The 24,964-nt window shown below is 38.2% G+C and overlaps 2 protein-coding genes and 1 pseudogene across 2 annotated transcripts; all 3 read right to left on the bottom strand.

The window, feature by feature from the left end:
* Positions 1-754: 754 nt before the first annotated feature.
* On the bottom strand, positions 755-1,295 carry LOC137809310 (uncharacterized). Its single transcript, XM_068610438.1, has 3 exons — positions 1,104-1,295; positions 956-1,046; positions 755-864 (listed from the first exon to the last, which is right to left on the bottom strand). Exons 1-3 carry the CDS (start codon positions 1,293-1,295, stop codon positions 755-757), a joined length of 393 nt encoding a protein of 130 aa, XP_068466539.1.
* Positions 1,296-6,602: 5,307 nt separating this feature from the next.
* On the bottom strand, positions 6,603-9,843 carry LOC137811216 (uncharacterized). The gene is made up of 7 exons (XM_068612864.1): positions 9,557-9,843; positions 9,284-9,484; positions 8,904-9,182; positions 8,575-8,677; positions 8,086-8,204; positions 7,827-7,943; positions 6,603-7,577 (listed from the first exon to the last, which is right to left on the bottom strand). Exons 1-7 carry the CDS (start codon positions 9,740-9,742, stop codon positions 6,870-6,872), a joined length of 1,713 nt encoding a protein of 570 aa, XP_068468965.1. The 5' UTR covers positions 9,743-9,843; the 3' UTR covers positions 6,603-6,869.
* A 7,705-nt stretch (positions 9,844-17,548) lies between these two features.
* LOC137809309 (uncharacterized) lies at positions 17,549-18,864 on the bottom strand (annotated as a pseudogene).
* Positions 18,865-24,964: the final 6,100 nt, after the last annotated feature.

Below are 24,964 nucleotides of genomic sequence, written 5' to 3'. Positions count from 1 at the left end.
AAAAATAATCACCTGAGATATTATAGTGGTGTAAACTCAAATTACATCATTCAAAATCTTCAAATATTTCTGCGGGTATAGTTATATTCGGCAAGCTTCCATCAGGGAGTGGCTCAAGCCAATTCTTCAGCAAAGTTATCAGTCCATCCATGATCTACAAAACAAACTTTAGTTGAAGCTGAATAGTTGGTGAGAAAGTTATTATAATAAGGATAAAGTAACATAAAAGAAGATTAAAGAAATATCAATCTGCATGAAATTAACCATATGTAGACAACTTCTTGAGTTTATTTATTTTTTAATCAACAAATAAATATAATATAAACGAAACACAAAGGAGTGTTCAAACCTTATACATGAAAGAATTAGAATAACTTTTCTAAACATCCTACGGAAAAACAAAACCGGTTAAAAATCACCTAGAGAGATTCCTTATTATTTGTAGTTGTACTTTTTAACACCCTCCAACAATTCCAAAATTTCTTTCCAAAGACCACTTTCATATGTTTTGAGATGTGAGATCCATTTACTTAGTAACGAAATATTAAATGATCTTAGATCTCTTACCCCAAGTCCACCTTCCTCTTTAAACGCACAAATCCTATTCCAAGACACCCAAGCTATTTTATGCGCTTCCGATCTTCATCCCCACAAGAAATTTTTCATTATATTTTTTCAGATCCTTCAAAATCGACATGGGCATATAAAAATAGGAGATATAAACACAAGGGGATAGAAGTCATGACATATTTAATCACACAAATTCTCCCTGCCATTGACAAAAAAATTCATTTCCACCTCCCCAATCTCTCCCAATCTTTTCAAACACCACATCCCAAAAACCCAGTCTCTTATGGTTTCCACCTACTTTCATACCCAAAATAAGTAAAAGAGGCTTTCATAATACCACAATTTAGAAGTGAGGAAAACCTGAAAAGATGATTAGAGCTAATACCCTCCCCACCTACTATACTCTTAGAATAATTCACTTTAAGCCCATAAGCAAACTCAAAGCACATCAAAATAGCCTTAACTACCATCACACTCTGCATATTCACTTTACTGAAAAATAATGTATTCTCCACATATTACAACATACTCACCTTAATCTTCATATCACCAATCTCAATACTGCCTAGCAGGGCCTTCTCGTCTACCTGTCTTACCACTTCTACCAAACCCTCTGCAACAATAAGGAAGAAAAATAGTGTCAAATGATCACCTTGTCTCAACCCCTTCTCTGGAAAGAACTCAGACGTTGGGCTACCATTCACCAAAATCGAGACTGAAGACATTTTTAAACAGTTTTTAATCCACCCAATCCACTTTTTACAAAAGCCTAATCTTCCTAACATATAATAAATAAAATCCCACCTAATAGAGTCATGGACCTTTTCATAGTCCACTTTAAGATATACACATTTTTCTTTCCTCAATCAACTCATTTGTCACCAACACACTGTCCAGGAGCCCTTCCTTCCAGGAAAGTTGTGTAGTGTTTGTGCGGTGACTTTAATGCTGTCAGAAGTCCAAGTGAAAGGAAGGGTAGTATGGTACGGGGTGACCAGTCAAAAGAGATTGAAGGGTTCAACAATTTCATCGAATCTAATAAGTTGTTTGAAATCCCTTCTGTGGGGAAAAGGTTCACTTGGTTTAATTCTAATGGTTTGGCGAAGAGTAGACTGGATAGAGTTCTTGTTTCTGAGGAATGGCTGGTTCAGTGGCCTTGTTGTAAACAATATGTGCAACAAAGGGAGGTGTCGGACCATTGTGCACTTGTAGTGAAATCTGTGGTCAAAGACTGGGGTCCTAGGCCTTTTTGTTCTATTGATGCCTGGTTGTCGGAGAAGGGCTTCTGTGAGATGGTGAGAGACAAATGGTTCGCTTATTCTATTAAAGGTAGTGGTTTCTCCAGGCTTAAGGAGAAGCTTAAGAGGCTGAAGAGTGATTTAAAAGTCTGGAATAGGGATGTGTTTGGTAACATTCACACTAGGAAGAAGAATATTTTGGAGGCTATCAAGGATCTAGACGACCAAGACTGTGTTGGTAGCCTTTCGGATTGCGATAAGGTGAAGAGATATGAGTTGATCTGTGATCTGCGGGAAATTGACAAGAAACTAGACTCTCTTATGTGTCAGAAAGCTAGAATTAAATGGCTTAAGAATGGGGATTCATGTACTAAGTTTTATCATTCGACCCTGAGATGGAGAAGGCTGAGGAACGAAGTAAAAGGGGTGGAGGTTGGGGGTCTATGGTGTGAGGAGCCTGGTACAGTTCGGTTAGAAGCAAAGAACCTTTTTGAAAAAAGGTTCAAAGCGACAAGGGATTATGGAGTCATACTCGATGGGGTGGAATTCAAATCTCTCTCTTATGAAGAAAATTTGAGTCTAATTGTTGTTTTCTCTGAAGAAGAAATAAGGAATGCGGTGTGGCAGTGTGAAGGCACGAAGAGCCCAGGTCCTGATGGCTTTAATTTTAACTTCCTAAAGAGCTGTTGGGAAACCATTAAGGTTGACATAGTGGAAGCAGTGATTCTCTTCCAGGAAACGGGGTATATTCCAAAAGGGTGTAATGCCTCCTTCATAGCCTTGGTACCAAAAGTAAGGGATCCGGCATATCTAGAGCAATATAGACCTATCTCCCTCGTGGGTGCCATGTACAAAATCATAGCAAAGGTGTTGGCGGAAAGGATCAAAAAAGTGTTATCGTCTGTTATAGATGAAAGTCAGTCGACTTTCCTTAGAGGCAGAGGTATTTTAGATAGTGTGCTCACGGCTAATGAGATGGTGGAGGACCTAAGGAGGGATGGGAGAAGAGGTTTGTGCCTAAAAGTAGACTTTGAAAAGGCATGCGATTCTGTAAGATGGGATTTCCTCTATTATATGCTGCAAAGGCTGGGGTTTCATAGTAGGTGGATTATGTGGGTCAAAGGATGCCTTGAAAGTGCTACAGTCTCAGTGTTAGTTAATGGGAGTCCTACGGATGAGTTTATTCCGTCTAGGGGACTGAGGCAGGGTGACCCTGTGGCACCGTTTCTCTTTTTAGTAGTAGCTGAAGGTCTGGCGGGGCTTGTAAGGCAATCAGTGAAAGCCCATCTGTTAAGCGGACTAAAAATAGGAAGGAAGGAGGTCGAGGTGAGCCTTCTCCAGTTTGCCGATGATACCCTGTTCCTGTGCGAGGATTCCTATGCCAATGTGGTTACTCTGAAGGCTATCCTTAGGGGCTTTGAGCTGGCATCGGGTTTGAAGATTAACTTCAATAAGTCAAATTTAGCTGGTATTAATGTCCTTAGTAGAAATATCGAGTGCTACACAAAGACTTTGAATTGTGCACAGATGGGTATTCTGTTCCTGTACTTGGGTCTAGAAGTGGGGGGCAATCCAAGGAAGAAAAAGTTTTGGGAACCTGTTATAAACAAGCTGAAATCCAGGCTTAGTATGTGGAAAGGAAGATTCCTGTCTATGGCAAGCAGAATATGTCTAATAAAATCTGTTATATCAACGCTGCCTCTCTACTACCTATCCCTGTTTAAAGTGCCAGATTCGGTCTGTAAAATTATCATCAGTGTCCAAAGGAGATTTTTGTGGGGCTGGGGCAAGGAGACAAGACCAATATCTTGGGTTAGGTGGAAAGACTTATGTAAACCAAAGGAAGAGGGAGGTCTAGGCATAAGAGACATCCGCAAGTTCAATGTAGCTCTCCTGGCTAAGTGGAAATGGCGGTGCATATCAAGTGAGAAAGGGAAATGGAAGGAGTGCCTGGATTCAAAGTACGGAACGGAGCAAGACGCTGTACAAATACCCCTGAAGTATCAATCATGGTGGTGGAGAGATTTAAGGAAAGTATGTGGGGAGGAAGGTGGAGTTGGGTGGTTTTAGGACGCAGTTGTTTGGAAAGTAGGGGCTGGGGACAAAGCTAGGTTCTGGGAGGATACATGGGTTGGTCGAGCCAACCTCAAATCTTTGTTTCCTAGACTGTATTCCTTATCTCTAAACCAAGGCCAGAAGGTACAAAAGGTTGGAGTATGGGATGATCTGGAGTGGAGGTGGTCCCTAAGGTGGAGGCGAGATAGATTTGAGTGGGAAATCCCTTTAGAACTTGAGCTCGGAGGGCTTTTGGCTAGTGCTCATGTTGTCAAGGAAGTCAACGATGCCCAGGTATGGACGGGTGATGTATCAGGAAGTTACTCTGTGAGATCAGCTTATGATCTCATAGACAAACCTGATAGGGGCCCTCAGTGTCAAGCTTTTAAGAATCTCTGGAAGGCTAAGGCTTTTCCCAATGTGATGATAACAGCCTGGAGGGTACTTTTAGGTAGAATTCCTACTAGAGTGAGCTTAAATAGGAGAGGGGTGGTGATGCAGAACACTCTATGTGCCTTGTGTCAAACAATAGAAGAATCATGCCATCATCTATTCATGGAGTGTGATCATGCCATACGAGTGTGGAATCTGTGCCACAGATGGATTGGGATTTTATCTGTTCAACATAATGAGATTATGACTCACTTTGAAAGCTTCTACTTGGCTCAAGGCAGCAACAAACATAATCTGATTTGGAGAGGAGTGTGGGCAGCTATAGTTCGGTGCATTTGGGAACAAAGGAACTTGATCGTGTTTGATAATGGAGTGGCAGACGCGGAAGAAATCTTCCACAAGGCACAACTCAAATCTTGGTTATGGCTTAAACATAAAGAACAGGTTGGTGCTTGCTGTTTTGCGGACTGGATGATGAATCCAAGGTTGTGTATGAGTAGCTGTAATGAGAGAAGGAAGGAGGGCCAAAACTGATGGCAACTGGATGAAAATCCCAGCGGAGGGTGCTGTAGTATGAAGAGCGTAGGCATGGTAGATAGCAGAAGGATAGCGGAAATGGCCTTGGCTGCCCTGCTGAAACGGCGATCTCCACACGGGCGTAGTCGGTGGTCGTTGAAGGGTTGCAAAGGTCAACATGACCGCCGGTCGATGAAACGGCCATCTCCATGAGTGCGTAATCGGTGGTCGTCGATTTGAAACGGTGATCTCCATGTGTGCGTAGTCGGTATGCAAAGATCAACATGATCGCTGGTATGAATCGGCGTTCTCCATAGGTCAATATGATCGCCGGTCTAAGAAACAGCGATCTCCATGTGCGTAGTCGGTGGTCGCCGTAGGCATGCAAAGATCTATATGATCGCCGATCGATGAAGCGGCGTTCACCATTGTGTAATCGGTGGTCGCCGATGTTGGTTTTTTTTCGGGTAGGGTTTTCTCACTTTAAGGTTGTTCTGCTCCAACCATAAAGAAGAGTTTCGCTTGTGGATTTTATAGGAAGTCCACTTCTGGGTACTGTATATGGGTTGGGATACCCCTAAAGTATCCCCTTTAATTTTATTTATTCATTGCTGATAAAAAAAAAAACCTTATTCAAAACCTTTTTCAGTTTTATAGACAAAATTTTAGTTATGATCTTATAAATGCAATCGACCAAGGAGATAGGTCTATACTCATTTAAATGTTGTGAATTCTCACACTTTGGAACTAAAGTAATAAAGGAAACGTTCGCCCCCTTTGGCCACTTCCCTCCTTCCTCGAAGTCTCTTACTACACCTAATATATTGCCCTTTAACTCCTCCCAACATCATTTAGTAAACCCAAAATCAAACCCATCCGGTCTGGGATTCTTACTTCGCAGTTCCAAACTGCCTCATTTATCTCTTTCTCTAATATTCTTCCCATTAGCAAGGCATTTTCCTCACACGAAATAGACTTAAAGTGCACATTATCTAGTCTAATAAGTACTCAGTGTTTAGTTCTAAACCTATCCATAAAGAAATCTTTAACCATCTCTTTAATAATTGGCGGGTCCTCACACCACAGACTATTTAACTTGAGACCTTTAAGTCCATTAAGTGACCTTCTCCATTTAATCACGGAGTGATAAAACTTTGTATTCAAATCCCCCTACCTTAATCAGTTATTCCTAGCTTTTTGCAACGCTAAAGCCTCTTGCTTAAGTCTAATCCTACTCAATTCAGCTAATAAAGTCTTCCTCTCTTCACATTTTTCATCACTTAACAGATTCTCATCGTCTTTTCCATTAAGCTTAAACACCCTCTTTTTTATAGACTCACCTTGTTGGTTTACATTCCCAAAAAGTTCTCTATTCCATACCTTAATTAATTTCAAATTTTAGTCTTTTCATACATATAACTCTTGTTATAATAAACTTTAAATGACTCTCATACTATATTAAGAAGTAGACTTTAAAAATAATTCAATCTTACAAAATCGTCTTATAAGTTGAGATTTTCACCAAATTATATACTATAAAAAGTATTTATCTTTATTCAATGTAAAATATCTAACACAAATAAAATATTGTAATATTCTTCTAATGCTTCTTAAAAGTAGAATAGTATTGATCCAAGAGTTAGTTTTCGTGAATTTGATTATATCAACCATTAATTCCATCTAGTTCCATTGATTGAATTATATTTTACAGAAATATTTGACCCAATACACAATTTAAATTCTTCTCACCCTCCTTTTATTTTTTTAATGGGTTGAAACACCTTGTGTTTTCTTATTATATAACTTTTTTTTATAAAAAAAAAAACTTTATCCCTTAATTGTTGGATGATATATGATAGTGATAAGAAGTCATAAGTTGTCATACTTGAAAAAGACATAACCACCCAACACACTTGTTCTAGTATCACTTGTCCTAGTATCATCAACCTCACCATTCAACGAATATTGCATATAAAAATGTCAGAGTTCAGATTTATTACAACTTCAATACACACAACAAACATAGAGAGGCCAATTTTAATTCTGCGGCTCCACAAACCTGTTAGCTATAACCTTTGATATTGATTATTTGGATTTTCAGGCACCATAATGGGACTTCTCTTTCTCTAGTTGATTGATTAATTGTTGTAGCACCTTCAGATACTTCCCTGTCATATGATCAAATAGCATCCTTCTTGAAAGTCTGAGTTTTCCATACACCTCTCTACCCGTTTCATACAAGACGACATGTTTCTCATCACCATCATCATTGTGGTTTGATTTAGAATTTTCATGGGAAAGTACAGGGACAATATGCAAGATCCTTCCTGGTGGATAAAGATGATGTCTGACCAGCTTGTCTGATGTTGCCGCTGTACTACCTTCTCTTTCTTCAATGTGAACAACCTCATCATTCATTTCTGCTTCTGTGGCGCCTTCTTTTGTGGCTGCTTCTTTTTCCTTGGCGCCATTAGTGTTAGGATAGTCATCTTGTGCCTCAAGTTGAATCTCCTTCAAATATTGATTCAATTCATCGTTAGCGATGTTGTGAGTAGCAGATATGATTTGCTCCTCTTCTTCATCCATGTCATCATTATCAGATCCTTCACTGGAGGATTTAGATCCATCGTCTTCATCACTCGTAAACTCGGAGATTATTAACTCTTCAGTCACTTCATAACTTGTGTCTGATGATTGAGAGGCTTCAGCCAAGTCTGCAGATTTAGAACTTGACAATGCCGCAGCATTCTCACGTCGGGGCCAGGTTATCAGTGACCGAGTTCTTTGTTTACTCTTCATCACAACCTTTAGGTATAAAGAAATATCTCAATGTAATTAAGATAATTATTATATGAGAAATTCGTATAAAAAAGTGTGTTTGTTAAGATCAATGGTTCAAATATGGTTCCCTCATTATTATGGTTCGCTCGTATGCAACAGTAATTAATTTTGTTGTAATGCAAAGTTATTTTTCATTACTGTAACAGCATAATGATCACAACCACAATGTAAAACCACGGTTAAACATAAACAAGGGAGGTTGAAGGTAGGTACCTCGGTGCCACGGGATACTGCACGATCTGCAATGGCTTTTGCACCAGATGCAAATGGTATGCGAGATCCAATTGCACTGAAAGCAGAATTTATGAATTTTTTACGCTTAATCAGACCCTGTAAATCATGCAATCAGTATTTATTATGGAGTAGCCAACTTCAACAAAGAACCAACCACCATTAACAAAAAAATATTGACAACATATAAAAAAACACATTTGCCAAAACCATGTAATGTTGAAAGAACTAATTTGAGCACCTCGGAAATGAAATCATGAACAGAACAAGCTGACAGTGTAGGCACCATGTCATAACCATTTATAATGGAAGTGACAAAGGACTTCCCGAATTCCGCCAAGTCCAGTGACATACAAGCAGCTGCATGAAAATATTATTGAAACAGCAAAACAACTAATTAATTAATCAACAATGACAGATAAAAGACATGAAAACTTATGTACCTCATGCTTAGGGTTGAAATATTATCTACATCTCTTTTTTAATAAATACCTCAAAGTTTCACTTATTTTATAAATATAGATATAAATTTACTAACACTTTGTTGCATTAAAACCAAATATGAAGAGATCTGGAATTTAAAACTCATACTATTCTACATCTGGTTAAACTAAAGATCATGAGATGATAAATTCACCTATAACAAAAACCTATTGAAAATTAATTACTTAATCAAGACAAGAAAAAAACTTTAGATGCGAACTAAAGAAGAAGTCATATATCCACATGCCTGGGCCAAAGGTGACGCAAGTGCATGAAGAGAACTGCTTTATTTCTCTAAGCATGTATGTCAACAGTGCAGCGGTACCACCACCAAGTGAGTGTCCAACTATCTATTAAATAAATATTATTATAGGTATAACAATAGAAAAAGGTCAAATATTTGTTGACATGCATGATTAAATAAAAACAATATATAATTTCAGTTCATGAAAAAATTGAAGCAGTGTGGAAAGTAAAACATGATACCTTGATTTAGAAATCTGGGTATTGGATGAAAAAGGAACATTATAATATTAATGTTCTTCCAAAAAAACTGAGTAAGAGGCTAATAAATACCTTGATTTGGAAATCGGGGTATTGACGAAGTTCATCAAGAAGTTTAGGAGTGCAGTGCTTTTTGATCCAACCAGCTGCAGCAACCATACCACGGTGCCCATGTCCTGAAATCACGTTGTTCTTCTTCAGCTCACCATCACTGCAAATGAAATGATTGAAGGAAACGGGAGCACCGATTGCATCTGTCAGAGTGTCTTTTATGCTACGAGTTCCCCGGATGAACACAAACAAACATTTTGATTCTTTATCACGTATCACTGTGAAAGCAGGCTTCAGAATCTGCCAAAAAAAATACTGTTAGCTAAAGTGGCATTTGATAGATTTGCCTCCTCTGAAGAGTATAACTAAGGTAAAACAATTAAGAAGCCAAACGTAAATACCCGAGCTTTTCTCTTCCTTAGGAGAACATCACCCTTAACGTATCCAGCAGCAAATAGAAAGGCACGAAAGCGTTTTTTGCTGAAGAGCATGGTGCGTGTCAAGCATTTTTTGAGCTCATACAACTCCTTTAATATTTCGGGGTCTGTCAGTTGTACACAATCATCTCTTTCTTTACATTCGATTACAACTGTTTTCTTACCCTATAAGAACCCAGTAGGGACATTAACTAATGAAGAAACCTTGAAAGAAGGGAAAGTTGGAAATGGATGTACCTTTTCCATGATAGAGTAAAGGATGGCCCTGGGCAAGTCCAAGAGGTTCCATTTGCCAAGTGTCTCTGCATAACCGAACCTCATGGCTTCTGCTAAGGTGAAGACCATGTCCATTGAAGTTTTGGGCGCCTCAGCTGGTCTTTTTTCGAGCTTCCCCGCAGCCCTCTTGATTTTGGACAGTATCATTTTTTTCCCAGTGGAATGCAAACAAAGAAGAAAGGTCGGGAAAATGGAACTAGAAAGAAGAAAGAACAAAGATTTGAGTGGCTTGGAGTCTAATGTGGGAAGAAGAGTGTGAGCTTATATTATATAGGATATGAGAAGCTTGGTCTTTCTGTAAATAGTTGAGAGGAGTTCTAACATGGTATACTCTACTATACATTCTTCTTAGTTTACTTTTCAGTTAAACTTCAAAATTTATTAAACACGATCACGTGGCATGCTTGCTCGAAAATGAAGTTAAATAAAAAGGTTTATGATAATATATACTTTGAAAACATATTTATGAGGATGCAGTTGTCACTCTAATTTACAATTAGTTCACATCTTAACGTGTGAAAAAATGGTTTTTTTAAATAATTAACCTTGATGTTTGGTATGGATCCAGATTATTCGTGATCATATGCTAATCCTGCACCATTTCTCCTCTCTTTTTTTTCTTTCGTCTGGTAAGTTGTTTTATTAATTCAATAAAATAAGTAACATATATACTTAACGTTTACCTGGCAAAAAGGAAAGTCAAGTCAAGTTTTTAAAATTCCATTCTTTTGACATTGCAATTAGCAAGATTTAAAATCTTTTATGTTAGATTTAGCACAATATGGTTGCCATATTTAAATCTTGGAGAAAGTTTTAAAATCTAAAGCAAGATTTTAACTGGTTTTCTGCAGAAGAAGAAGATATTCCCCTCTGCAGAAAAAGTTTTCTGCATAATTCTAAACCATCACTAGTACTCAGTAGTTGTAAGTCCCATTAGAACCACTATCTCTTCCATACCCACCTGTGATTCTCCTAGGATCCATATCTAAAGTTTTCCTTTACTTGCAATCACTATTACTAAATATCCTTGTATACCTTACCACCAATGTTTTCCTCGTTCCATTTATCTTCCCAAAACAGGAACCATGATCCATTGAAACAGGAATTTCTTTTCATTATCCTGTTTAGTCTTGCAATCGTCTCCATTTCTACTTTTCTTTGTCTACCGTATAGGATAACTTGTCTCACTACTGTTTAAATTTGTCGTATTAATTTTAAAAGGAACAAAAGTTAAAAAACATATGAATCAAACATGGTCGATAATCTTTGAATCTGAATTTTACTAATTTTGCTTGCCCTGTTTAGTTTATTATGTGTCAGGCCAAATTAATTTGGATCCTAATTTTATAGTCCAGATCTATTTTGAAACATGACATATTAAGGAGCTTTTGAATTTAATCGTTTTGCAATAAAGTTATTTTTATGTTAAGGATTATTTATTTACTTTTTAAAAAAACCTTTTCGTTTTTTTAATATGACGGATAATCTATATGTGATGCTAAATATTAGATAATTCAGATCACTTGTACGAATTGAATGAAGCCAAAAAAATTGCAATTTTTTAAATAACATAGTTTTGAGATTTTCATTAAATAGGAGACAGGCTGGAGGAACAACCTAGTACTTCTTTCATTAAATTATCAGAATTTAATTTTAATAAATATTTAAAAAAAGAACAAGTGTGGAGTTAAAGACAAACATGGTTTTACTATTGCAAGTGGTGCAACTGGCTCACACATGGTACGTATATATTATCAATCTCACTATTAATAATCTGATCAATTCAACTGTGCTATAAATTTTCTATCCACTCAGACATGGACCCAAAATATATAATTGAACTCTTCGAGTCAAGCTATGTATATTAAAATATAAATATGATTTCATATAATATTTTAGATTTTGAGTTTGAGTTGTAACATAATATTAGTTATCTTTAATTTTTATCTTTTATGTGCTATATAAATAAGACACTCAATAATAAAATGTAAGTGAGTACATTTTCTTTTTCTTTAATGAAATATAAAAAACTAATAACACACAGTAAAGTTTTTCATTACAAAACCAATAAACCCAAAACTAGTGGATTATTTTGTAAGAGAAATTGGGCCTATAAAAAACAGGATTTATGTACTGAGTCTTGAGATAAAGCACTAATAATTGTTATTCTAATTTATAATTTATAATGACAAAGTAACATTCATTATTTTTAACTGTCCCGTGTTACTAACTTCTACTTTGTAAGTTATTATATAGTAAGCACTTTTTACTTTTGTCATCTAACTAAATATAAATAAACTACTTTTATTATAATTATTAAAAAGAACGTATTTAATATATATTTTTATGAATCTAACATTATAGAACTAATAAATATTATATAAATAAAACTCTACACTTTTAAATACTCAATAAGAAGTGTATGGGTATTAATCATCGTTAATTTATTAGTCACGCTTGTGTCGCACGCGTGGGTCAATGTTTAGGTAGAAATAAAGTTAAACCGAAGGTTTTTAAATTAACAACTTGTATAGCTCTTTTTTTTTTAATATACCTCTTAAACTGTGAAAGGATGAATTTTAAATTTTAAACTTAATGTTTATTAGGGAATCATAATAGTGTTTATCTACTAATCCTGCATCATTTCTCGAAATTTTCTCCTTTCATATGGTAACTTGTTTTCTATTCAATAAAACAATTAACATCGCGGACTTTTACCTGGGAAAAAACAAGTCTCGTGAACTGCAAATTAAATTATAATAATCCATTATTTTTAATTGAAATTACGAAGATTGTAATTATTTTATTATATTTTATTCTTACTCTGCTTTTGTCTTTTTGTTATTTATTAACTATAAAAAATGTAGTAAGTTTTTTAAATAAATATAATTATCCTTCTAATAAAATTCCTGTGTCATTTCACGTATTTTGTTTTCTATTTCAATAACATAAGTATTATCACCTGCCAGAAAAAACAAAGGTAAAGGCCTCCTAAACTTTTAAAATAAAATTTGTATTGGGAATGGAGTTTTATATTCAAAGAAAAAAGCACTAGTTATACCCTGTCACATATAATTTATGCATATTAATTACTCTCGAGATTCAATTTTGTCTTTAAAATAGAGCCTGGTTGGCCAAAAGAAAAATCTAACAGAAGTTAACTTACTCATTATTTAAATTTTTTGTTTAATTAAGGTTTAATTACTGAAGTTCCTGAATCGTTTTTTGTTCCTTAAGTTCTTGAATTATTCTCACACGTCCTGGAACTGTTTTTAATTGAAATCTTAGATAAAAATAATGAATCTTTGAAATTTATTTTAAAAATAATCACAATACAATTTGTGACGGCTCTAAATATTTTAATAAATCAATTAAAAAATTGCATAAATTTATATATGTATTATTTTCTTTTTGTTTGATTTCTTTTATGTAAGTAGTAAAATATGAAGTAAAAGAGTGGTGTGGTTAGCTATGTAGCACAAACACTGACACGGACACTGATACGACACGAACACAAAGATACGTAAAATCTTTAAAATATAGGACACGAGGATATGAATCTATATGTTATATAAATTGACAATAAAGATTTATGTGCACAAGTATGTTCCAAATTATTTTTTAGAGTAGAAAGATGATTTTCATGACTAGTTAACAAGGATTTGTTTCTTATTTTTATAATCATAATAACAATTTATACAATAAAGTTTGAATTTTTAAAAAAATAATGTATTTTTCCTCTTTAAAATTGTGTTAAAACCGTATTAGAATTGTCAAAAATCTAACAAATACTTTTTGAATTGGACACTTCACGGATACATGTTCTACAGGTGTCATATAAGTGTCGGTGTCTGATACTCGTATCGAACACCGACACACCATTTCAGATAAATGTCCGAACTTCATATGTAGTTAGTAAAGCGGTTAGACGGTGAAAAGTAAAGTTTATTTGGATTATGATTGGTGGGTTGGAGTGAAAAAATAATAACAATAAATACACTAGAGCAGGAAAAATAAGGAAAACTAGAAAAAGTTATCAATTTCCTATTTTCTCTTTTTCTTCCTTCTTTCACTCCAAAAGTTTCTTTCTTTATTCATATATTTGTAGATTTAATAAGTTAAAAAAAATAATTTTTAGGATTTTTTTATTTGTAAATAAATAATAATATATTAATAGAGGAGTATGAGAAAGTATATGGGCTTAAAAATCGAATAAAAAATACACATTGATACTATACATAGCTGTATGGATGACAGAGATATTATTTTTGTATAATCTTTGCTGGAGGTCATGTCATATCAAAAAGAAAAGTAAATTATTTTGGAACCATGAATTTTTAAGTTTTTTTATTATATGGATAATGTAGATCTATAAGAGGAATTTTGTGCAGTGTTCAGATTTGTTTGGCTATTTATTATATGTAGCCTTTTCATAAAACTTATATATATATATGCTAAAAAATACAAAACACCGAATATTCAGATACAAACATACTTTTGAAATGGATCTTTTCTGTCATTTTGTAAATTCACGTAACCTTCCCCATTTTTTTAATCAGAAAAAAAAAATATAAATGAATAGAAAACTATTTAAAGTACTTCTATTGATTTACAAATAGTTAACGGTAAGAAAATCAAAAAATTCTCATCCAAAATAATCATAAACCTCATATACTTTATTTAAAAAATGCTATTATATAATGGAATGTTATTGTTTCTGCCGGTTGACCAAATCGTTCTTTGTGTGTAGCTAAGACCTGGGTACCAAGGATTCATTCTTCTTCGTTCCAAACTTTCACCCTTCACCGTCGTGAATACCTGAAACAGAGAGAACAAAGGGCGCCCTCCCGGCCGTTTGCACTCCGACGCTTAAGTCAGTACTGGCAGAAAACACTGTGCACCTTCGTATCGGAACACCACAACTACAATGTTCAGGAGGTGCGTAACTGAATTCTAATTGATTTCTCTCTCGTTCTCAAGTCACTCGTGCGTACACTGTGTAAGCGTCAAATGATTAGAACGTACCTTAAACTCCTGACAATGAGAACTTTTATACCTTGTTAGTGCTTCTGCCACGTGTCTCCTAACTTAAGCGTAACTCTGTGCGGGAGGCCTTACAACGCTGTAACCTAACTTAGGGAAATCCCAGCGTGTAAGTCTCCCTTCACGAAGTACAACTGGCGCGCGATGATCCCTCAAGCGTCAACTCATACGCCCAATATCAGAGGGTTCATCCAGGCTGAGCGTATACTTCCCTCGCAAGTCCCATGCATGCCGATCGCCGCTAGAACGAGACTCTACCGAGTCATATTGGTTCCAGTTGTTCTCTAGCGGTGGGGCGTACTACCGCTTCCCTACACCTTTATGCATGGTCTTGGCGATATGGGCTTCTCTACACTGATAGCTGGGATATGGCTTTCAAGCCACCCTTCTGACTCATCTTCCTCTTCGGGTGTCGAGGAGTCCTCGACCCTTCTCCAAGCCGACACCTCCTCGGTCCTCTTCCACGTGAGCCCAACGAGACTCTTTCCTAACCAACTGAACCTCCAGCGTGGGCCCCTCCTTCGGGGGTCCCATGTCTTCTTTGGTCAGCGGTCAACCGACCCTCAGCCTATCTGCGATGTTGGACACTGCGATGAGGTCTTTTAGCTCCACCACAAAGTTGTGCCTAACCGGCCTGTACGCCCCCTCGCCTGGGGCTTCCACGCCTCGTAGGGGCGCTTCCTTTCCTGACCTCTCCTTCTTGTCGCGGCTTCATTCACCCTGGCGGGCTGTGCACGCGACTGTGCTCTAGGGCGTGCAGGTGCAACACTTGCACGTTTCTCGCACACCTCACCTTCCGTCGCAATGTGCTCCACTGCGCGACACCATATTTCCACGAAAGTTTTGGGGCGATTCCTGATGATCGACTCACAGAATGGCCCAGGACAGATCCCCTTCCTGAACGCGTCCACGATCATCGGCTCTTCCGTGGTGCCAACCTTCACCACTTGTGCCCCAAAACGATTGATGTACTCTTTCAACGTCTCCTTCTGATACTGCTTCACGTCGAAGAGGTCATACGGCACCGGCGGGGGAGCCTGGTTCGCGATATACTGCTCCCTAAACAGCTGTGAAAGTTGCGCAAAGGAGGTCACGTGACCATCTAGAAGGCTAATGAACCAGTCCATTGCCATACCTGTCAACGTGCTCATGAAGAGCTTGCACCTTACGGCGTCAGAACCGCCGACAAGCATCATATGCATATGGAACGCAGTGAGGTGCGCCTCTGGATCTTCCATTCCCGTGAACATCACCTTCGGACCTACGAACGTGTGAGGGATCACTACCTCCATGATAGACTGCGAGAATGGCATAGGAAACTCCCTAGGTTGTGTAAAACACTCGCGATCCTCTGTTTCACGATTCCTAGGGTGGTTGCGCAACCCGCGACGCAACTCTTCGTTCGCACGGCACAACTCTTCATTTCTCGTCTGCGACGCTGCAAGATCCACCTGAATGCGTTCTTGCTCCACTTTCAACGCCGTCATCGCCTCTTGAAGGCCTTGCATCATCTCCATGACCTGCTGCAAGGTCATGTCATCACTCTGCGCGCGTCGTTGAACTATGCCTCGTGGTCCTCATTCTTCACGGTTTCTTGGAAAATCTTAAACTGTTACTGTGAATCTTGGAACTTCCTTCGGTAGAACTGAACGAAACTTGAAGATTATCGGCGAATCTTGCAAGAATCTTGAAAAACCTCCACGAACCTCACTGTCGCTACCGAAACTCGAACTACTTGCTGTGGGATTGTTGTTTTAGATCAGCCCCACGGTGGGTTCCAAATGTTCCTGTCGGTTGACCAAATCGTTCTTCGTGCGTAGCTAAGACCTGCATATCAAGGACTCCTTCTTCTTCATTCCAAACCTTCACCCTTCACCGCCGTGAATACCTGAAACAGAAAGAACAAAGGACGCCCTCGCGACCGTTTGCACTCTGACGCTCAAGTCAATACTGGCAGAAAACACCGTGCACCTCTGTATCCGAACACCGCAACTACAATGTTCAGGAGGTGCGTAACTAAATTCTAACTGATTTCTCTCTCGTTCTCAAGTCACTCGTGCGTACACTGTGTAAGCGTCAAATGATTAGAACGTACCTTAAACTCCTGACAACGAGAGCTTTTATACCTTGTCAGTGCTTCTGCCACGTGACTCCTTCTAACTTAAGCGTAACTCTGTGCGGGAGGCCTTACAATGATGTAACCCAACTTAGGGAAATTCCAGCGTGTAAGTCTCCCTTCTAGAAGTGCAACTGGCGCGAGATGATCCCTCAGGCGTCAACTCATATGCCCAATATCAGAGGGTTCATCCAAGCTGAGCGTATACTGCCCTCGCAAGTCCCATGCATGCCGATCGCTGCTGGAACGAGACTTTACCGAGTCGTATCGGTTCTAGTGATTCTCTAGCGGTTGGGCGTACTGCCGCTTCCCTACACCTTTATGCATGGTCTTGGCGATCTGGGCTTCCTTACACTGATAGCTGGGATGTGGCGTTCAAGCCACCCTTCTGACTCATCTTCCTTTTCGAGTGCTGAGGGCCGAGGAGTCCTCGACCCTCCTCCAAGCCGACACCTCCTCGGTCCTCTTCCACGTGAGTCCAACGAGACTCTTTCCTAACCAACTGAACCTCCAGCGTGGACCCCTCCTTCGGGGTTCCCATGTCTTCTCTGGTCAACGGTAAACGATCAACCGAGACTCGGACGGTACAGTTATTAAAAGCAGTAAATGTTGTAGGTGGCATCCACTTACATAATAATCATTAATCTAATCAGTTTGCATATGTTCATCAGATGTTAACTCAAGACAAAGGTAAGAATGTTTGCGTTGAGATACTGGGAAAATGACAATGTTTTCTTATACAAAATAGGCAAGGTTTATATCTTAACTCATCAACACACTTACTACAAAAATAACTAATCATTCCACAACATCTTCCTAAACCTGGGTAACATCTCAAACAAAGCTATATGTCCACAAATCAAATACCAATCCTAATTGGATTATCAATTAGGTTATTCACGACTCTTCCGATTAAACCCTGGGGTGCTGAATTTTGGCGACTGTTAGATGGTAGAAATAAAATAAACGGAACACTTACCAATACAGCGACTGCTAAAATTGAAGCTCTGATACATTTTAGATTTTTGTAGAGTTATAGCAAGTGCAGCACAGAAAGCAACCATCATGGACACTAGGGACACAGAAAGGAACCCAAGACCTGACATTATCTTGGTGGGCAATCTTTCTAGGAAATCTATTTCAACGTAATGCCATATCTGAATGTCAACTTATATCAATACTGTAATAATAGCAGCAAACAGAGAGATTATATCAGCAACAATAAACACAATAAATGCTTTTTCATTTATGAAAATTGGTAACCTCCTGGGACAGTGAAGAGTGCAGTGACTAGAACACCTGCAAAGGTCTCAGCTGTTTCTTTTGCCCATTTCTTCCCATCTTTCATCAGCTCCTTGTGCATTTCAATAAATATCTCACTAGGCTTTTTACCCTCGTCATTTCTCGCCTCTCTACATTTGAGATGCACAACTTCCTGTACGCATTCATTTCATCAATGTTAATGAATGCATAGACTATTATTGTATTTCATACATTAATTGCACTAGTGAGAGAAAACTAATGAACATGAATGCACCTTAAACCATTGAATTTCTTTTTACATTTGCAGAGCAGCACCGGGTCTAAGATTCAGATCAGATAAAGGTCCTAATTGTGTTGCCAAGTGCAATAGGTTATTGCCAAACATGTCTGTGCTATAGTTAACTATATCTTTATTACCAGAGAGTGTATGCATGAATTGGAACACTCTGGGTTTGCGATGAAGAATTGCATACGAAAATATGTCTCTTCCATAATTGTCCATTGCCCTTAAGAGATCATGTTAACCTTCCTCATAGCATTTATAAACTCAACATTTCCATGTTTTGTTGCATCCAACATGGCATCGTACACCGAAGCTTCCCGTAGCTGTGAATAGTTAAACTTCGCAACACCTATATTTATAGTACCTCAATATTTCTAGAATTTCATTCCCTTGATTATTATGACGTTTCAGTTCACATGTATTAATAATAGCCGATTCTGAAACAATGTGAGGAATTAAATTAAGTAAGTAGGAAAAAAAATTACACATAATTTGGTCGTACTTGGAGAAGATTTGAAAATTTGAACCAACACAACTTCATATCTATATCTATAGATAGGATTTACTGTCCCAATTTGGTTGAATTAATATATCCAAATAGTTACCATTATCTACTTTAAAATAAAGTTTAAGCAACTTCATATCTATATATCTATAGATAGGATTTACTGTCCCAATTTGGTTGAATTAATATATCCAAATAGTTACCATTATCTACTTTAAAATAAAGTTTAAGAAAAAATTATTATTAGTTCAAATTTTGGAAAAAATTTATAAATTCCAAATAAATGGGTGTTTTTCATCCTATAATTTTAGTCACTTAGTTAACTTTTCAAATGAATATATATGGATATTTAGGAGTTAAAATTGGTTAAAATCACTTATGGATATGTTTACATTTCGAAAATCCCTACTTGGAAATATGTCATAAACGCTAAAAGATGAATTGAAGAGACAAAGTAATACTTACCTTAAAGCTTTCCAACGAGATCGATTAAAGTACCTGGAAAAACCAGAAGTTTATGTCAGCCGCATATCTTTTGTACTTAATAGTGTTGTTATAAACTATTCTAAAAAATAATAATTGAGGGGCTAATTAATGTAAGTGAAGACATTAGGTAAAAAAAAAGAGTGATGTCTTGCCATTTGTGAAATTGTAAAATATTGTTTGTAAAGATTAAGAATCAGTGGCATTAAAATATGCAGAAGGCATTGTTGATTTTGACTTAATCCCAAGTCCCATCGGTGGGTTCATTGTTTGGGAAGGAGGTTTGAGGGTTATAAATTAAACGTTCCTCCTTCACTGTTAGATATCCCAATTTGTAATATCTTCTCCCATAATAATAAAAGTGAGTTGTTTTTGCTGTGCTCAAAGATTAGGCTAAACATGTCGAACTCCGTTAACAATTTTCGGGTGTGTTTTTTTTCCTCTTTATCTCTTTTATTATTCCGCTTTATTTATTCAATATTATTTGTCGGGTAGCTCTGTTAGGGTTCTGTTTTAGTGGGAAAATCACCCGTTTTTCCCAACAAGTGGTATCAAGAGCTGAAGGTTCGCCCTTGGGTTGTTTGAAATTATTTGTAATATTGAATATTATATTTTGAGTTTGTAATGGCAAATCAAGAAGAAGAAGCGAAGGATGTATCCAGAGTGTTGGGCTCCTCTTCATCATGGTCGAGGTTCCCGGTGTCCACCTTGAAATTGGCGGTGGAAATATTTGATGGCACTGGACATTTTGGCATGTGGTAAGGAGAGGTCTTGGACTCTCTTTTTCAGCAGGGTCTTGATATTGCTATTGAAGGAGAGAAACCAAAAGAGTTAGAGGAGAAATATTGGAGCATCATTAACCGGTTGACATGCGGAACTATTTGATCCTGCCTGTCCAGAGAGCAGAAGTATGTTGTAAAAAACGAGACTTCTGCACACAAACTGTGGAAGGCATTTGAGGACAAGTTTCTGAAGAAGAGTGGTCAGAACAAGCTCCTGATGAAGAAAAGGTTGTTCCGATTTGACTACCAACAAGGTACTACTATGAATGCACCCATCACTATGTTTAATCAATTAGTAGCAGACCTGTTGAATTTAGATGTGAAGTTTGAGGATGAGGATTTGGCTTTGATGTTGTTATCATCTCTTCCTGATGAATTTGAACATTTGGAGACTACACTCCTTCACGGGAAGGAGAATGTGTCGTTAGATGTTGTTTGTTCTGCTTTATATAGTCATGAATTGAGAAAGCAGGATAAGATGAAAACCAAATCAACGACATCAGAAGAAGCATTGGTGGCAAGAGGTCGTCGGCAAAGCCAAACAAATGGGAGAAGAGGGAGGTATAAGTCTAAAAGTCGAGCCGTTGCCAAAGATGAGTGTGCTTTCTATCATGAGAAAGGACACTGGAAGAAAGACTGGCCAAAACTGCAGAAGAAAGGGAAGGCTCCACAAGATGCAAATGTTGCAGAATGCAAAAGTGATGTGGAATCAGATATCTCTTTAATTGTCTCGCTTTCAGCATCATCGTATCTAGATGAGTGGATATTGGATTCAGGTTGTACCTATCATATGTGTCCCATTCGGGATTGGTTCTTTGAATTTCAGGAACTCGGTGGCGGGGTTGTTTACATGGGTAATGATAATCCATGTAAGACAGCTGGAATAGGTTCAATCAAGTTGCGGAATCATGATGAATCCACCAGAATTTTGCGGGATGTACGGTACGTGCCAAAGTTGAAGAAGAATCTCATCTCATTGGGGGCTTTAGAATCTAAAGGTCTAGTTGTGACGAAGTGAGATGGAATTCTTAAAGCAACTTCTGGAGCACTGGTGATGTTGAAAGGCGTGAGGAAGAACAATTTGTATTACTATCAAGGTAGTACAGTGGTGGGGACAGTAGCGGTAGCAACTTCTAGCTCTAAGAAGGATGCTGAGGCAACGAAGTTGTGGCATATGAGGTTGGGACATGCTAGAGAGAAATCCTTGCAAATTCTTACCAAGCAGGGATTGTTGAAAGGTACGAAGGCTTGCAAACTTGAATTTTGTGAGCATTGTGTTCTGGGAAAACAACGAAGAGTGAAGTTTGGCACTGCAATTCACAATACCAAGGGTATTCTGGATTATGTGCATTCAGATGTGTGGGGACCTGCCAAGACTCCGTCAATCGGAGGTAGGCATTATTTTGTCACTTTTGTGGATGATTTTTCCAGGAGAGTTTGGGTGTTTACTATGAAGAACAAAAATGATGTGCTTGAAATTTTCCTTAAGTGGAAAGCTCAAATTGAAAACCAAACAGGAAGGAAGATTAAGGTTCTTCGAACAGACAATGGAGGAGAATACAAGAGTGATCTGTTCCTGAAGGTATGTCAAGATTGTGGCATAGTTCGGCACTTCACTGTTAGAAAAACACCACAACAGAATGGGGTGTCAGAGCGTATGAACAAGACACTTGTGGAGAAAGTTCGTTGTATGTTGTCCAATGCTGAGTTAGGCAGAGAGTTTTGGGTTGAGGCTGTGACATACGCTCAACATCTCGTCAATCGTTTGCCATCTTCTGCTATAGATGGCAAAACCCCGTTAGAGGTATGGTCTGGAAAACCTACAACTGATTATGATTCTTTGCATGTTTTTGGTTCTATTGCATATTATCATGTGATTGAATCAAAATTGGATCCACGGGCAAAGAAGGCTCTTTTCATGGGCTTTAGTCCTGGAGTGAAGGGATACCGTTTGTGGTGTCTAGAGGCAAAGAAGACGATTATCAGCAGGGATGTTACCTTTGATGAATCTGCCATGTTAAAGAAGGTAAATCCAGAAGGAGCTAATAGTACTCCACAACAGGTGGAGTGTGCCCGGAAGCAGGTGGAGTTTGAGCAGACAGTGGTAATCCCAACACGAAATACCACAAGTGACTCTCCTATGGTAGAAGAAGAGTCAGATGAGGAAGAGGTTCCTACCCAAGAATCTCAACAGCAATCAGCGCCAATTGCAGTTAGAAGACAGAGACGAGATATTCAGAAGCCTGCTCGTTTCATGGATATGGTTGCCTATGCACTTCCAGTTGTTGATGACATTCCATTCACTTACCCAGAAGCCATTCTGAGTTCAGAGAGTGGTAATTGGGCAGGTGTGATGGAAGAGGAGATGCAGTCTTTGAAGAAGAACAAGACGTGGAAGCTGGCACAATTACCAAAAGGTAAGAAGGCAATTGGGTGCAAATGGGTATTTGCAAAGAAAGAAGAATTTCCTAATAAAGAAGATGTTCGCTACAAGGCAAGGTTGGTTGCTAAAGGCTTTGCTCAGAGCGAGGGAATTGATTATAATGAGGTATTTTCTCCAGTTGTTAAACATTCCTCCATTCAAATTTTGTTGGCCTTGGTAGCACAGTTCAATTTGGAACTTGCTCAACTTGATGTAAAGACCGCGTTCCCACACGGTGATTTGAATGAGGAAATCTATATGACTCAACCAGAAGGATACAAGGTTGATGGTCAAGAAGATTGGGTTTGTAAACTTAGCAAATCGTTGTACGGACTGAAACAATCTCCAAGACAGTGGTACAAACGATTTGATAAGTTCATGAAGGATCAGAAGTACAAGAGAAGCAAATATGATCACTGTGTGTATTTGTGCAGACTTGAAGATGGTTCCTACATTTACTTACTCTTATATGTTGATGATATGCTGATTGCAGCAAAGAGCCAAGTTGAGATTGACAGGTTAAAGGCTCAGTTGAGTAAAGAGTTCGAGATGAAGGATTTGGGGGAAGCCAAGAAGATTCTCGGCATGGAGATAAACAGGGACAGGGAGAGGGGAAAACTTTGGCTGTCACAGAAGCAGTATTTGTAGAAGGTACTACAACGTTTTGGTATACACGAAGATACAAAACCTGTAAGTACCCCACTTGCTCCTCATTTGAAATTGAGTAGCCGTTTATCTCCAACGACTGATGAAGAACGAGAATACATGGTGAAAGTCCCATATGCAAATGCAGTTGGAAGCTTGATATATGCAATGGTGTGTACGAGACTAGATATTTCACAGGCTGTGAGTGTTGTTAGCAGGTACATGCATGATCCGGGCAAGGGTCATTGGCAAGCTGTGAGATGGATTCTACGGTACCTCCAAAATACCTTAGATGTTGGATTGACATTTGAGCAAGATGAATCACTTGGTCAATGCATAGTTGGATATTGTGATTCTGATTATGCAGGTGATTTGGATAAGCGACGGTCTACAACTGGCTATTTGTTCACTTTAGCAAAAGCGCCAGTTAGTTGGAAGTCTACCTTGCAGTCTACGGTGGCTTTGTCTACGACAGAGGCAGAGTATATGGCGATTACAGAGGCTGTGAAGGAAGCAATTTGGCTTCATGGGTTGCTTAAAGACTTGGGAGTTGGTCAGAAACAACTTGAGTTATATTCTGACAGTCAGAGTGCTATTCATTTAGCAAAGAATCAAGTCTTTCATGCACGGACGAAGCACATTGATGTTCGTTATCACTTTGTGCGTGAGATTCTCGAAGAAGAGGAGATTGTTCTCCAGAAGATTCACACTACGGAGAATCCTGCAGATATGCTCACCAAGGTGGTTACAAGGACCAAGTTTGAACATTGTTTAGACTTGGTTAATATCTTGCACATTTGAAGTTGGCGCCCGGAGGCGCAAATTTGAAGCACTGCAAAGTTTGTTTTTGTTATGTTTTGAGAAGATGATTTGTATTAGGTGAGACTTGAAATTAAGCCAAGGTGGAGATTTGTTGATTTTGGCTTAATCCCAAGTCCCACATCGGTGGGTTCATTTTTTGGGAAGGAGGTTTGAGGGTTATAAATTAAACGCTCCTCCTTCACTGTTAGATATCCCAATTTGTAATATCTTCTCCCATAATAATAAAAGTGAGTTGTTTTTGCTGTGCTCGGAGATTAGGCTAAACAGGCCGAACTCCGTTAACAATTTTCGGGTGTGTTTTTTTTCCTCTTTATCTCTTTTATTATTCCGCTTTATTTATTCAATATTATTTGTCGGGTAGCTCTGTTAGGGTTCTGTTTTAGTGAGAAAATTACCCATTTTTCCCAACAGGCATTCGAACTAATTTATGGAAGGCGTCAAAGTCATAAGGTAAAGATTCAACGGGTAGTTTTGGGTAAGAATTCAGCATTTTCAAAGCCACATCTGCATGTTCATTCCATCCAACCATTTCACAATTAACTTCTTTAACAATCTACCAAACTATTCCAATATATATGTTACATAAATCAAAATGTTAAGGGGAGAGCATTGAGGTGGGGAAGGAGGAAGATAGAGGTATGGATTAGATATAGTTTGGATACATTTTTGGATTATCCAAATTGCATTTTTGGTTGGATTTTGACTTGGCCCAATCCAGGTTGAGCCAAGACAATTCAGGTCTAGGTTGAGCAAAGTCGACCCAAGTCCACTTCAAGCTGAGTCGTCCGGGCCCAAGTCAAATTGAGTCGGTATGGGTCAAAGTCAAGCCAAGTCATTTCGGTCCAAAGTCGAGTCGAGTCAACCTTGGGCCAAGTCGAGCTGAGTGGTCGATATTGAGCCGAGCTGGCCCATGCCAATGTCTAGTCGAGTTGGTTCAGGCCCATGTCGGGCTTAGTCTTTCAGGTCTGATATTGAGTCGAGCGGACCCGTGCCGATATCCAGACG

This window comes from Phaseolus vulgaris, chromosome 2, assembly GCF_000499845.2.
Source record: "Phaseolus vulgaris cultivar G19833 chromosome 2, P. vulgaris v2.0, whole genome shotgun sequence".
In the NCBI taxonomy this organism is placed as follows: domain Eukaryota; kingdom Viridiplantae; phylum Streptophyta; class Magnoliopsida; order Fabales; family Fabaceae; genus Phaseolus; species Phaseolus vulgaris.
Note: the sequence above shows the minus strand (reverse complement) of the source record. Positions and strands in the feature narration are given on the sequence as shown.

Excerpts from the sequence above, each read along its gene's own strand:
- LOC137809310 (XM_068610438.1), bottom strand. The coding sequence starts at position 1,295 with ATGTCTTCAGTCTCGATTTTGGTGAATGGTAGCCCAACGTCTGAGTTC. Across the intron at positions 1,047-1,103 it reads TTGGTGATATGAAGATTAAG|AGTGTGATGGTAGTTAAGGC; the intron begins GTGAGTATGTTG and ends GTGAATATGCAG. Across the intron at positions 865-955 it reads GAGTATAGTAGGTGGGGAGG|GTGGAAACCATAAGAGACTG; the intron begins GTATTAGCTCTA and ends GTATGAAAGTAG.
- LOC137811216 (XM_068612864.1), bottom strand. The coding sequence starts at position 9,742 with ATGATACTGTCCAAAATCAAGAGGGCTGCGGGGAAGCTCGAAAAAAGA. Across the intron at positions 9,485-9,556 it reads TTTACTCTATCATGGAAAAG|GGTAAGAAAACAGTTGTAAT; the intron begins GTACATCCATTT and ends GGGTTCTTATAG. Across the intron at positions 8,678-8,903 it reads ACCCCGATTTCCAAATCAAG|ATAGTTGGACACTCACTTGG; the intron begins GTATTTATTAGC and ends TTTATTTAATAG.